At 33.4% G+C, this 15,541-nt stretch overlaps 1 protein-coding gene across 1 annotated transcript in view; it reads left to right on the top strand.

The window, feature by feature from the left end:
- Positions 1-15,541, top strand: part of LOC140060028 (voltage-gated delayed rectifier potassium channel KCNH1-like) — a 46,778-nt gene that overhangs the window by 16,811 nt on the left and 14,426 nt on the right. Inside the window, exons 2-5 of the mRNA XM_072106064.1 lie at positions 9,660-9,890; positions 10,177-10,305; positions 13,076-13,203; positions 14,547-14,936. Coding sequence (XP_071962165.1) covers positions 9,660-9,890; positions 10,177-10,305; positions 13,076-13,203; positions 14,547-14,936 — 878 coding nt within the window. The remainder of the gene's footprint in view (positions 1-9,659; positions 9,891-10,176; positions 10,306-13,075; positions 13,204-14,546; positions 14,937-15,541) is intronic.

Genomic DNA, 15,541 nt, shown 5'->3' with positions numbered 1-15,541 from the left:
ACATTCAATAGCTTCCTTACTTTATCTATAAATAAATTTTACAATTCGGATGAAAACTTGATAAAGTAATTACTGTTTTAAAATCTCTTGCTTTTCGCTGCTAAGTCTTCGAAAGCCGATCGGATTTACCAACAGTACTTTCATATGTCTCATAACAATGCTATGCTGTGGGTTATACACTATATAAATTACAAGATTGTTACGCTATGTCCATCTATTAGGCTCAGTATAGTCCCTTCAGGTTCAGAAGAACGACATTACGTCAACCTTAATCCCTTCTAAATGTACTGACTTGATCAGTCGGATAATCCCACAGGATTTAGATATAATCCATAAGCTTGGTTTCACACTGAAAACACGATTTGTTTTATTATAGAAAGAAAGTAATACATTGTCTAATGGTAACATTTGTGGTGCATAGAGCGTAAAAAGGCTAACATGACATTACAACGCTTCGCCAACAGAGCGTTTCCAGTTTATGCAGAAATACACAATTGTATTATACATTAATATTATTGTATTTATTTTCACCCGATTCTCCTTGCTATATCTCCACATATTATCTGTACAGTATCATAGAACAATTCTGTAATACACCTCACATGTGACACCGTTAATATAAGAGTTAGTTTATGCTTATCGCCAAGATACAGGCGTCACATGTGATACATGTGACATTGTATTACAGAATTTGACTATGATACTGATTATTGATACAGTACCAAGAATCTTTTAAATCTTTTAAATGTTTTAATCTCATAATTTATTTGTAAATTGAAAGAAATATTTTTTATCGTTAGGCCTAATCTCATTTTGAAAGAAATAAATGTTTACTTGAATTGAATTGAAAGACAAATAATATAGTATCATTATTATTATTATTATTATAACTGAAAATGTGTGCATGATATCGCCCTAATTTCTGATTTTCGATAGAAGAGATAGATATTGTTAGATAGAGGAGTTAATGCTTCACAATGATTCCAGATTTATTACATTATTATACAGACACACCTCAAGCATAAAAATGAAAAACAATTATAGAATTGTTATTGATATACACGAGTGCATTTTGGTGCATCTTTCTATTAATTTTCATCCAATTGAAATTTACTTTGATATATATTATCAGAGTGAATAATTGCGTATAGTGTGTACATCACTCGTCGCACGAGTTGTTAAATTATAATTTATTATAACAAAATCAGGTCGATAAAAAATAAATTACTAAAACTGCTAAAAGTGATTAATGAATAATTTTGCAAAAAGAAGGAATATTCTGGAATTCGTGGAACGAATTATTTAATTATTAATACGAATACTATTTTCGAATGGTTAAATTTACGCGTTAGAGAATAAATTAATTAATGAAAATTGTAAACAATTCTATAAGTTTATAACATTGTATTTTAACTGTTTTGATACGTTTAGGTTTTTATTATTAAATCGAATTCAAAATAACAATAATTTCAGTTTTAATATAAAGATATTTAATTTATTTTAAAACTTTAAATATGAAAGATAAAACTTATACATTGACTCGCGCGTTGAAACGTTGTAATAAAAGTACCATTTTATGTACGCGCGCGTTGAAACATTGATAGTAACAGTACCTTTTTAGTACGCGCGCGTTGAAGCATTGATAGTAACAGTACCGCTTTAGTACGCGCGCGTTGAAACATTGATAGTAACAGTACCGAATTGGTACGCGAGCGTTGAAACATTGATAGTAACAGTACCGCATTGATACGCGCGCGTTGAATTTCCGCGGTGGTGTCACTACTAACAGTATTGCATTAAGCCCTTCTTGCATACATTCAATGATGCATGACTTTTGTTGTTATTTCGACATGAAGTTGGTGACGACATGATTGTCGGGAGTTTTATGACAAATTATAAAAAATATGATAAATTCTTTTGAAGGATTCTGTTAGGCCTGTCTATTTTTTTATGTTATAAAGAACGCAGATGAAACAAACATCTAATCTTCTTTCTTTGGTGTCTTTTCATATTAGACTGTTTACCCACGAGTCTCATAATTGGATTTGCTAAGCGAAATTATCCTCTAAAACATCATTTTTAAGAAAAACTGATTTTCCTGTCTCTATTTTCGAATCCAATAAGAAATTAATTAAATCCCGGAGCTACCATAATCTCATAAAATATGTCCGTCATTTGTGTTTTATTCTGAATACTGGTTGCAAATGTTGGTTATTTCGAGGGACACGGCCAGCCTCACACATGTTATATACATATTTTTTGGATAAAAACTGACGGATTTGTAAGAAAGTGTTGGGAAATATTAATGATAATACAAACCTGTGAACTATAAGAGTGAATTATATCGCTACAATTTAAAGGTAAGAACTTTAGGCGCAAACAAAATCGATTTAAATGATAAAACATATTTAATCGTTATGATTTAAAAAGAACTACACCCTCTCAATCAGATAAGGCATAACATAGTTTTAAAGTAGGCCTACAATTTGATAGATAAGTAAAACTAATATTGAAATTGTGAAACAATATTTCTTAGGTCTATTTCATTATAGAAAAATTATTTATGCCTATTACAAATTAAGTATTACCAATGTCAACATAATGTGTCTATAAAGCGATAAGAAAATTATCTACACAGTTGACAAGGTCAAACCCAATCAACATCTCATTTTAGGTGGTTCATAAATATATAAGCATGCATACAAAACACGGATAATTACATTTACACATAGGAATGATTTCAAGATTATGAAAGATAATCTGTTATGTTTGTCGCCCGTTGAAATGTTGTAATAAGAGTACCATTTTTTGTACGCGCGAGTTTGGTAGAAACAGTACCGTACCAATTTAATATCGATATTGTGGAAAATGTTTCTGTTCGTTTGTTTGGTGTTTGATAATTATGTATAGGCATAACGTATTGTCTTGGAGAATTCATCATGTGGCATTTTATTATAGGGTTTGGAATATGGGAGGGGTAGGCCTAAGATGGGAGGGGTAGGCCTAAGATGGAAGGGGTATGTCTTCTTAGATGGGAAGGGTAAGACTAAGATGGTAGGGGTAGGCCTAAGACGACGGGGGTGGGGGACCACGGTTTCCAATCTCTATACCAATATGGGATGCCTGATTAAATGATGATGTCACACCTGAAATACGAGACTAAATATATATAAACATATCACTAAACTTGGAGAAAGTAATTACTTTCAACAATAATTGAAATAAAATATTCCAGCACGTTTTAAAATTGCAAATTGACACGGTTCACATACTGTGATAACTATTAATCTGCTTTATGTGTGATGCAATTTACTTCACTAACTTCACAAAATAAGATCCATACACTTAATGTTCATTGTTTTAAATGTTGGCCAGTTTATCAAAGCTACAATGTGCTGACTATAAACTATTGATACGTAGCAATGTATTTTGAATCACTCTCTCAATAATCATTAAATTGAAGAGATTGATAAACGATACAATCTTTTCCTTTTGAATGTTCAGATTTAGATATTCTAGTATTTCGGTAAATGACTATAGCATATGCCGGAATTCCGAATTACCGAAATTCAGAATTAACGGAGTTCTAAATTAACGTAAATTCCGGTAAACGAATAAACGGAATTCCAAATTAATGGAGTTTCGAATTAACGGAGTTCCGAATATTAAACAGAATTCCGAATAAACAGAATTCCGAATTAACGGTTGTGATTGGTCAATTCACTTGCGTTGCGTCGCTAGTGGGAACCACGATTTAAGCTTGGTTCCCACTAGAACGTAACGCAAGGACGCAAACGCAACGCAAGCGTTTTAACCAATGACAAGGCTTATGGCTTATTCGCTTGTGATTGCTAACTGTCTATAACTTCGCTTGTCATTGGTTAAAACGCCTGCGTTGCGTTTACGTCCTTGCGTTACGTTCTAGTGGAAACCAAGCTTTAGTAGCCTTGCTTCCGAAGAAACGACTAAAAGAAGACTACAGCCAATGACCTACAATAATGTATAGTATTTTAGGCCGTATTAATTCGGTGTATAGATTGGACGGACTTAAGTTTAATATCTGTAAATGCACTAACTGAATTCTGGACTTATAATGTGGTCTCCACTTCAAAATCTACGCCTCCAAGCTGGCTTCTTTTAAAAGCCACAACTTGGTGACTGCTATGGAAAATGTAATGTAAACACGTATAACACAACTTACATTCATAATGAATATAAATGTTGCATGCTTAACATTCAAAAACATATATTAATGTGTTTGTAATGAATAAGGTACTCAATAACGCCGAATGTTCATTATGATGAACTATAACACTTAGGCCTACATTATTTACTCTAGAAATGCTTTGCACACAACTCAGGCCTACATTTCAAAGATAATAAAATTTGCATGTGTTTTAATGAATATTCGATCAGTTCTATTAATATATGTCATATGTTTATAAAATGAACTTTAACAATTAAACCTACATTTTGAACTCTTAACGTCTAGATGCACAAATAGACACAATAATATAAACATCTAAAACGTATTACTAAGAATTTACTTATATTGTCATTATGATATTGATTATATTTGGTCTTTTTTTTTTTTTTTTTGAATAAACTTTCTAAGAACCAAATGAGAAACAGTTTTTTATTAATTCTAATTTAATTAAATTAATTAATTAATATTTAATTATATTAAAAAATTATAATTTGATTGAAAATGACTTTGAACTATGGAACGCCATTTCACTCAAAGCATTTCATTCAAAACATTTCATTCACATATTGCGTCATTAAATTCACGTCATCGAAATGTTGCGTACACGGCGTTCCATACATTGTAGGGGATTGAGCTGTTAGTATAGGAGTTAGGCCTAATTGTCCTACTGTATCCTTCGGTATTATGTGGTAGGGGGACTAGTACAGCTGAGTTCTATCAGGAATTGAACCCGAGTCTTTCTGTATGATAATCAAGTGTCTAAAGCTCTGTCTACACTACCTAAATATGGTGTTGATAGGACATCATCATGGTATATATGGGCACATCACATTTTTTTGACACATAAAGTTTGATAGTGTAGACAGAGCTTTATAAAAAAAAAATCGTCTATAAACATATTTGCATTACAACAGTGATTAATGCCACTTTTTACACGCCATATTAGTGGAATACGAATTCGAAAACGTATCCTAAAGGCTGTCTTACACGTTATGTTTTTAACTATGCTAATCTTAATTTTGTTTTGACATTGTGTAATTTCCAAGAAGAAGAATGAAAACACACATCCTTTATTATTTTCCATAGCAACCATAAACAAACACCACAGTGAGCGTGATTACGAATATTAATCATTTCATAGATAATTTCATTTCGGATGGCGTACCATAAAATTATTGAATTAAAATATTATTCAGTCATAATATTGACCAACATTGATCAAAATTTAGGAACAAAAGTAATAATTTGGAAACAACAGTAATAATTTGGAAACAATAGTAATAATTAAAGAATATATACCATGTTGTTTGGGTGCAGTGAATTTAGGAATATTTCAAAAATTGTACGATACAATACGCATGACTGGATTTTGAAATAGGTAACATAGTGTCCTAACCTTTGAAATATAATTTCCAAAATGTAGGTACCCAATCCTTAAACCCGCCACCCCCCCCCCCCCTCAACCTGGATCTTCGAAAAGTCGACCAGTGGTTAGGTGACGCGTAAAGGCCAATTTACACAGACGAGCGATAACGGTAATATAATCTATGTTATTCCTTATGAACATTTACACACACCGCGCGGAGCGGATGGGCGGTTTCCGCTCAGGATAGAAACAGATTCTACGTGGAACAAGCTACGCGGTTTTCGCTTACCATTACCACTCGTTTGAACGTTTACAATGCCAAGCGCAACGCGATGCATCGAAGTCACTTTATAACATTGGATAATTAGTTACCTTAACCTTAGGACGACGACGACGACTTAATGGTGATAAAGTGTTCTTTTATACTATCATTAAGAAGTATTACAGCTATCAACAAGATTATTGCTTTATATAAGAATTATCGACTTCGTTCTTGGAATGTGACGTCATAAGCTGTTAAGGCAGACTTTAAATCTTGTCGCCGGTTGTGGGTCTTGAAGTTAACCAATTCGCGTACATAATGTATGGCGTATTACTTCCAACGCAGTTTACGCAAACATTCACAGAAGGCTTAAATTGATTGATTAATCAGTATTACAAACTGCGCACATCCAAACAGTATGTTACATTTAACCTGAAGCGCTTACGTGCGCATGAGCAGTTTTCACGTATTGAGAACACCGCGACGTCAAACACAAACGCCGGAAAATCGTCCCATCCAGCCGTCGTCGCGATTATTATTATTTATACGCAAGAATACTGATATAAGCCTAGGTTTAGTCTACACCGCTGGCGGCCATTATTGCTTTCAATTTGTTTTTTTACAAATGAACAAATGTTAGACTGTATGATTCCTCCTAAAATGTACATCATAAGACTACACTACAGGCTACAATTACAACATCATCGACGTCACGTTATTCCACCAAAAACATTAACGCGCGCGCGTGCATAAGTACGGTACATCGTACCGTACTTATGCACGCGCGCGTTAACGTTCCGCTTGTTCGAGGATATAATATAATTTATGATTTGTGTATTTTACTCTAGGCTACGTTAAATCAAATTCTTCTTAATGTAGTTTCTTTCTTTCGGAATGAACGATTGCCTACTAGACTAAACCACTCAATATCCTAACAAGGCCTCCTAAATGACCGGACAGACGCCTGTCTGATATATTCACTAGGCCTAATTAGAAAGCGAACGTTTTAGTGAACATTTACCAATTAGCCTGTCATTGTTTACAATAAATTGATTTTAATCTTCTCGCTTCTTACACCTTGATTAAGTGTCATTCTGAAGACTTCTAAAGAACACTCAAATTTACATTACTCTTAACATTATTCATTACCAATGTTATTATTTAAATAACGGGCTATGTCAGCATGTGTTTGGAAGCTTCGCTGATTAGCAAAATGGAGAACAAAATGCATAGACTAACAGGGTTGCCAACGTTCATTTTTAATCGTTGTCGTAATCTCTATTTTGTATGGCACGCGTATCGTGCCCTGGTAACAACAACAGACACTCGACACAATTGCGTATACTCATCATTTTGTGTACGCACGCGTTAATGTATTGTTCGTTGTGGTTTCCACTGATGTATTGTCAACTGTATTAGCCATGACAAGAATGATTATGTAACTATTTCTTTTCCCTGACTCAAGGTTCGTTTTCACACGGCACACGTGATTTGGATTATACAGAACGATCTGTAATTATCCTGACACTTCCGTATGTTGCGAGCCAGATCGATTCGTGTTATTCATTCTGTACCTGTACTATACAGTGTGAACGGAGGTCATGTCATCTTTTCTCACGTATTCAAATGGCAGTTCATATTAAGTGTTGATACTGTACTTCTTAATTAAGATTCTCTTTGACTATGACAAATCGACGTTATTTTTCTTTTATCGTAGCATAGTTTGGTGTGATGATGTGCTTGATGATAAAAGACAAAAACTCTACATTAAGGCGCGCGCGTACATAAACTATGCCATTATCCATCATGAATTTCACGCGCGCGTAGAATAGTCGGTCCCTTTTAAAAAATTAATTCGATCGCATGCCTTGATGATGAAAGACAAAACATTAACATTGAGGCACGCGCGTAAAATTGTCGGTCCCTTCTAAAGAATTAACTTAACTAAGCAAATACGTCCATACTGTTGGTGAACGTGCGCGTGGCCTTGTCATCAGATTTCTTATTCTCACCTCGATTTCTTCTCAAGCTCGATCGATAAAATCTTGCGATTTAAAGCCGTTGGTTAATCGGAGACGTTATTAACGCAGTCATTAATAATCATTACGTAATGTTTGTATAATTATGTTTCGTGAGTTCCATTTGTAAATGTCTGGTCAATATTGCCAGCAAGTGTATCAATTCCTATTAGAGCCGCGGCTGTTGTGAGTGATGGTCTTTCACGTTGTAAATTATTATTTATTACTGATATCTGTTTTTTTAAAAACATAAATAGGCTAATATAAGCATGTTTTCTAGTTAAAGAAACAGGCATTTATATTTGAAACCATTAACTTACCAACAAAAATATGCGAAAGTACCCAGTGGAATTCAATGTATTTAATTTTGTGATATAAGTTCTTGGTCTAATAAATATAAATAATTATGATAAATAATGCATATTTATACAAAATATGTCAAAATAATTTTGTTAACTTTGTGTGAACCTTAAAACTAAAATATGAATCCTCTTCACATACGTTTAATCTATAGTAGTATTGTTACACATTGTGTGCAGGTGATGTCTTACATTTTAATGATCCAATGTCACGTGGTTTTAATATCTGAGCAAATGACGTCAGGCGCGAAAGTTCATCAAACCAACACCGACATTTTTTGTCGTTTGACATGGAGGAAACTTGTGTCCGGTGTTTTTTTTTTGCCGTCGTTTATTAATAACGACGACGCAAAAATTCTGCATTTATAATTGTTTGTCGTCGTCGTACGATGACGACGACCCGAAATAGAATTGTACGCAGTTTTAGACTCGTTTCGTGTTTTCGTCCGGTTATAACGACACAAGCAGTGTTAAAGGTCAATCAATTTACACAGACGAGCGGTAACGGTAAGCGGGAAACCGCGTAGCTTGTCCCACATAGAATATGTATCTATCCTGAGAGGAAACCGCCTGTCTGCTCCGCGTTGTGTGTAAATGGTCAGAAGGAATAAACATAGATTCTATATTTTTATTACCGTTACCGCTCGTCTGTGTAAATTGCCCTTTATTGTATAGTAGTAGTTTTGAATTTGTTAATTGGAATAACTCGCTTTGAGAATTGTTACTATCTATAGATTGCAAACTGGAATTAGACCGTGTTATGCCATATCCACACCTATTTGAAGGTGATACTACATCGCGCGTTCATATCATTCCGAAGGTTGTCAAATTAATTCAAATTTAATCCCTATGGGGTGATAAAAAATGAATTCAATTGATACTCGGTAATAAACATTGTTTTATAGAATGGAGAATTTGAAAAATAAAATTTGAGGGTATATAATATTTTCTCTCATTATTATTATTATCGCTTGGGATGTTTTATAAACGAAACGTGTGTAATTCAATTACTTCTGTACTACCGTGTTATTAAGCCCTATTTTAAATATAGAGATCACATTGTTTTTAATATATCTAAAGCCTTGTCTACACTATCAAACTTTATGTGACCAAAAAATGTGATGTGCTTATATATGGACATGATGATGTCATATCACTACCATATTTGGCACATCACACATTTTTTTTGGTCAAAATAGTTAGTGTAGACATAGCTTTAGGTTTTCTTTTCGTAATAGTCCTTGCTATTTGTTTATTCTAATTACCTCATCGGCTTGACAAGACGAGTTGCCGGTGTAGTGGTTTTTGGTAAACGTACGTCGTGGAAAAACAGGCCTATGTTCTGCCATTCATGATGGGCCCTATATACAAAAACCCAATATATACTTTCACGTTTTTATTTATTTATTTCTAAACGGTCTAAGTTCTCTTTTTCTTCTTTTTACAGACAGCAGCTTTGTACTTGGAAATATTCAAGTGGTGGACTATCCAATAGTGTACATAAATGAAGGGTTTTGTAAGATTTCGGGCTACAATCGAGCAGATGTCTTGCATCAAAACTGCTCCTGTAGCTTCATGTTTGGAGAACTTACCGACAAAGAAACTATTAAGAAAATCGAAAAATGCTTGGAAAACTTCGAAACAATGCAATCAGAAATATTATTATACCAGAAAAATAGTAAGTATTATATATTGTAGTTTGACAAAAAAAGTGTGATGTGCCCAAATATGGTAGTGATATGCCCAAATATGGTAGTAATATGACATCATCATGTCTATATTATAAGACCACATCACAATTTGTTGTCACATAAAGTTTGATAGTGTAGACAATTCAAGTTTCGCTTCTATTTTTTAGAAAATGTATTATTTAACAAAATATTTTATTATCATTATGAAAATTGCCAGAATATTGTTCTCTTTCACCCAAAAATTATATAGCTATTGTACACTCTTAATTTCAGGAACGCCTCTTTGGGTCATGACCCAAATTTCTCCAATCAAGGACGAGAATGACCAAGTTGTTTTAATTCTATGCACGTTTAAGGATATAACGGCGTTGAAGCAGCCAATTGAAGATGATAGTGTTCGAGGTAACAATATTTTAATAAATATATTAAAGATGCATTGTCCCCCAGAAACATAAAAAATGAAGATAAATAAAATCAGACTTTGCCATTGGCCATTGTGTAGTTTTCACAAATTTAATCACTTCCATAGGAAAAAACCCGAAAAAAGACAAAAAATAAACGGTTAAATTCAACAAATTGCCAGCCAATTTGACTATTTTTTTGCTTTAAATTACAGTTTTTTTAGGTAAAAAGTGAATAACTATTATGTGACAATAAAATGCCATACTCAACAACAACAAAATGTTTTTCATGGGGACAATATATCTTTAATAATGATAATATTATCATATCTCATCAATATAGCGGTGCTGTGAGATTACATTAATAGGGACGAATTAATTAATAGGGACGATTAATAGGGACCACCTGACTTATGTAAATTATACATTAGGCCTACGTTATTTCCGAATGTTCGTCTACTAAAACCAATTTCGATTATTTCACGACGACGATTTTTACTGTGTCCCCACCCAAAGTTGAAGAACGCATGTCTGCATGGGTGTCAACTGGTCCTGAAATCGACGAAATTGGGTCCGAAGATGGCGAGCGACATCTTTTCGAAAAATGCCAAACTAAACCCACACACAATAAACATGGTGTCATGGTCCTGATCGTCGCAAATCGAAAAAAACATGCGCGTACAAATCCCGTAAAATTATCACTAAATATTGTCCACAATTGGTTATATAATTATACTGAAAAACAACTGTTTGGTGAGACTAGATTGGTGTTCTTCATCGGCTCACTAGAGTCGATGTCGCACCGTCTTTCGGAGAAGACGTTACTTTAATAGCCATTAAGTAACACGATTCTGTTTAAACAGGTGGTGACAAAACTGTCCTCCCCAAAGCCGCATAAGTTCTTTTTAGGTCGCGCCTCCTCTAAATTATAACTGTAATAATATATTTCATCTTCACTCGAAATTATGATTCTTTACCGAGGAAGACATAATTAAAGACAAAATATAACATATCAATAAAGAACACGGTAAAGTACCAAATCGGTAGATTTCTATACTGGTACTGGTACTGGTTCAAATAACCGTCTCACAGAGACATCTGGTAGCCATTGACTTGAAGTTGGCATTTGGATGTGTTACTTTTAAATGTAGGCCTACGGTATGAGAGTGACTACTACCAAATTACACAGTCACAAAATCATTCTAATAATACATAGGCCTATTATGTAAAGTCATCACCGAAGCATAAATGTCTTTTGGGACAACGATATTCACTGGAAATACCTATTAAGGCGATAATTCACCGTGAAATGAACGAGGGGTAATATTGTTTGCGTCCGGCAAATGTTCAGGGGACACCCCTCAGAAGGGGACACCTTGTCTGGTCCAAAAGTGTCCCTTGATAGGGGTTCTATACTGTATAATATTTTAAAGAATGGAAAAAACATATTGTGAAAAAAATTATTAATCAAAAAAGAGAAATATGACGTAATAAAACGACCTCTACAAACCAATGTGTGACCTACCTTGACATTTGACCTTAATTGCGCAGGTAATATATGCACCAAATTGTCAAATACCGGTAGTAGCGTTGTTCTGCGCGTGTATATTAAAAAGCAATTGCTATTAAATTGTTATAAGTAAATCGATATTTTATCTTTTAGATATTGTATTAAAGATATTACGTTATCGTTTTTACATTTTTGTTGTTACTGCGCAAATAAAGATGTTTAATCGCAGACTATATTCAGAGCGATCGTTTTTTATCGCAATGAACAAACAAAATTAATCGAAAATATCAAAATCATTAAATTCGTTGCTATGGTAATTAGTTTATAATGATGCATATATTGCTGATGATATCATGTATTTCAAAACTGTCTGACATTCAAAGCAATTACTTTTTAAAGGTAACAGGGTACACGATGTATTTATAGTTCACCATAATATATTCTTTTTTTTTCTATGAGATATGTGTTGCAATAGCATGGAGCTGTATGACATTGATAACTCACTATATATTGTTTAAAAAATCTATATTATATTATTACTGTATTAAAAAACTACATTATAAAACATCAATAAAGAATGTATTGTTTGTATTACTCACAATAACCCTAAGCCTTGGTGAGGACATCAAACGGCCTTAAGCTCTGTCCACACTATCAAACTAGTTTGACAAAAAAAAACGTGTGATGTACTCAAATATGGTATAGTGATATAACGTCATTGTGTCCATATATGGGCACATCACATTTGTTTTGTCACATAGTTGATAGTGTAGATAGAGCTTTCGAAGAAACATCATAAAGGAAAGAAAGATTCCATAATGCTAGATATATTAATATAATGCTAACCATTAATAAGTAAAAACCTCAAATATTGACGCTTTAACGTATTGAATTTTTGGTCGCCTGAGAACTGTCAAAAAAGTTTTAGCTTTGATAGAGGGCGCAAATCTTAAAAAAAAACTACCTATTGAATATTCATAATAAAGTTTCACAAATTTGCATATCTTCCAAAGTATGGTATAGCTTACTTTTATTTCAGTATTTTTTGGATAATCTTTTTCTTTTATATTTATTATAAACTTTATTTACGAGACTTATTTTAACTACGAACAAATCATGTATAATTGTCTTTTGAGAGCCTAGGCCTATATTCAATTCAATTTGCTTTTATTTCGAATTTTCGCCTATTGCAGCACATAAGAAAAAAAACAGGTATTATATAAATCTATGACGTAAACATTTTTTTTTTCTTTTTTTTTAGCGGGAATGGGGCGGTTTGCCCGGTTAGCTAGAAGTGTAACTCGAAGCCGATCTGTTCTCAATCAAGTATCACAACATTTGCCAAAGGTTGATGTGGTAAACAAGGCTCAAATCACTCAGATATCACACGTACGTATAGCACATGTTACAATACGTTAAGCTCTGTCCACACTATCAAACTAGTTTGACAAAAAAAGGTGTGATGTGCACAAAAAAGGTGGTGATGTGCACAAATATGGTAGTGATATGACATCATCATGTTTATATATATGGATACATCACATGTTTTTGTCACATAAAGTTTGATAGTGTAGTATATTATGGTAGTATTTGCATGGTGATAGTGTGAATGATACCCAGTGGTTGTGGTATAAAATGGTTGCGTTGTGGTATATTGGTTGTCAATTGCTTGTGGCCAGTGGTTGTCGAAGATGACACGCAGTGTCAGTGGCTGTTAATCGGTGATAGGTTCGGTTTGGTGCAAAGTGTTCCATTGTGGTACAATCGCATGCTGTAGTAAACCCGGTAACAGTTTGTTGTAATGGTAGTGGTTGTTTTGTTGGTAATAGTGATGACGTGACTATGACGTAGGTGCCGGTGTATGAATACTTATTATACGATTTAATTTCAATTGATATATTGAAATTAAATCTGTGGCGTTAAAAAAGTGATACTTTTGAATTCACAAAATCTTTCGTATTTGTTTTCAATTTTATGAAAAATAAAAATGAGAAATTGTAGTTATATTATTTCCGTTCTTCAATTCAAAATGTAAGTTGATACGAGGATCGTATACGCTAAAATATTGAGGCAATAATCAAACAAATCGAAGTCCCGTTTGCATAAATGAATACTAGTGGCCAGAGGGCGTTCTGTAGATAGGTTAATGTAAAATATGTTTAATTACATCAATTATATATAGTAACAATTTGAATTTTAAACGAGTTTTGGAATTGACAAAAACATTTATTGTCGTAATTTAGGTTATGTACATTAAAAAATAAAATTGCATCAATTAATGATGATGAATGATGATAACGATAATGGCGATGATGTTGTTGTTGATGATAATGATGATGACGACGACGATTGATGAGGATGATGAGGATAATGAAAATGATGATCAATATGATGATGATGATGATGATGATGATGATATTGATGATGATACGATGTTGATAATAATGATGGTGATAATGATAATGATGGTGATAATGATGATGATGATGATGTTGATGATGATGATGACGACGCCGATGATGAAAATGATAAAGATGATGATAATGATGATGTATGAGTATGATGTTGTTAATATTTATGTTAATAATTATGTTGATGAGTTTGATTTTGATAATAATTCGTGGTGAATGTGATGACGATTTTTATGATTCTGATGAGGATGATAATCATTTTTATTTCAATTTATTATTTATATTAATTCATATAATTTCATTTTCTTTCCTATATTCAAGATGATGAATATGGACGCCGATATTTTACCACAATACAGACTGGAAGCGCCTAAAACACCGCCACACATCATTTTACACTACTGTACATTCAAAACTATATGGGACTGGATAATACTAGTTCTAACGTTTTACACCGCCGTTGCAGTGCCTTTAAATGTCGCCTTTCAGTCCAAGTCCACGGGGGAATACGTCGTGTTAGTCATAGATGGTATTGTCGATATAGTGTTTTTCATAGATGTTATATTAAACTTTCATACAACTTTTGTCGGCCCTGGTGGTGAGGTTGTTTCCGATCCAAAGATTATTCGTATGAACTATTTGAAATCGTGGTTTATCATTGACCTGTTGTCATGTCTACCGTATGACGTCATCAACGCGTTTGAAGATTCAGTAAGTTGATTATAAATTGATTGATTACTAATTATCACAAAGTATATGATCTATTGAAGTTGCACGGATCAATTAAAGGGATGGGTATAGAACTAAACTAAAGCTAGATATTACTTGATGAATATATTGATTGGCAATATCCGATGTAGCCTTACACATTAAGAACACATAGCAAATGACGTCATTAGTAACATAATATCACATTATCGCACCAACTAAAGTCTAAAAAAGTAAGACAATGAGAAAACAAAAAATTACGAAAAAAGTAGAGAATTTACGGGATTTTATTATCATGTAAGAAAATATCTAAGAATTAATTAAGTGGTGGTAAACCACAAGAGAGAGAGAGAGAGAAAAAAAAAATAAATAAAAGGAATACAAATCTGATACCGTATTGCTGGCAATATATCGGTAGTGTACGCACGTCAGTTATGTATTGATGGCGTGAAGATGGGTTTTACTCAACGCCTGTATGTTAAGTACAATTTAGTTAGGCGTTTCGTAGTCTGGGTTCCAGATGGAGTTTTGACTTAATATTAGTAAAAATATAATACTTTGGCGCATATTGCGTTTCATACGTATACTATTTGAGCTTGTATTTTCAG

This window comes from Antedon mediterranea, chromosome 10 (assembly GCF_964355755.1).
Source record: "Antedon mediterranea chromosome 10, ecAntMedi1.1, whole genome shotgun sequence".
NCBI lineage: Eukaryota > Metazoa > Echinodermata > Crinoidea > Comatulida > Antedonidae > Antedon > Antedon mediterranea.
The sequence above is the reverse complement of the archived record's forward strand: the minus strand, read 5'-3'. Positions and strand labels throughout refer to the sequence as shown.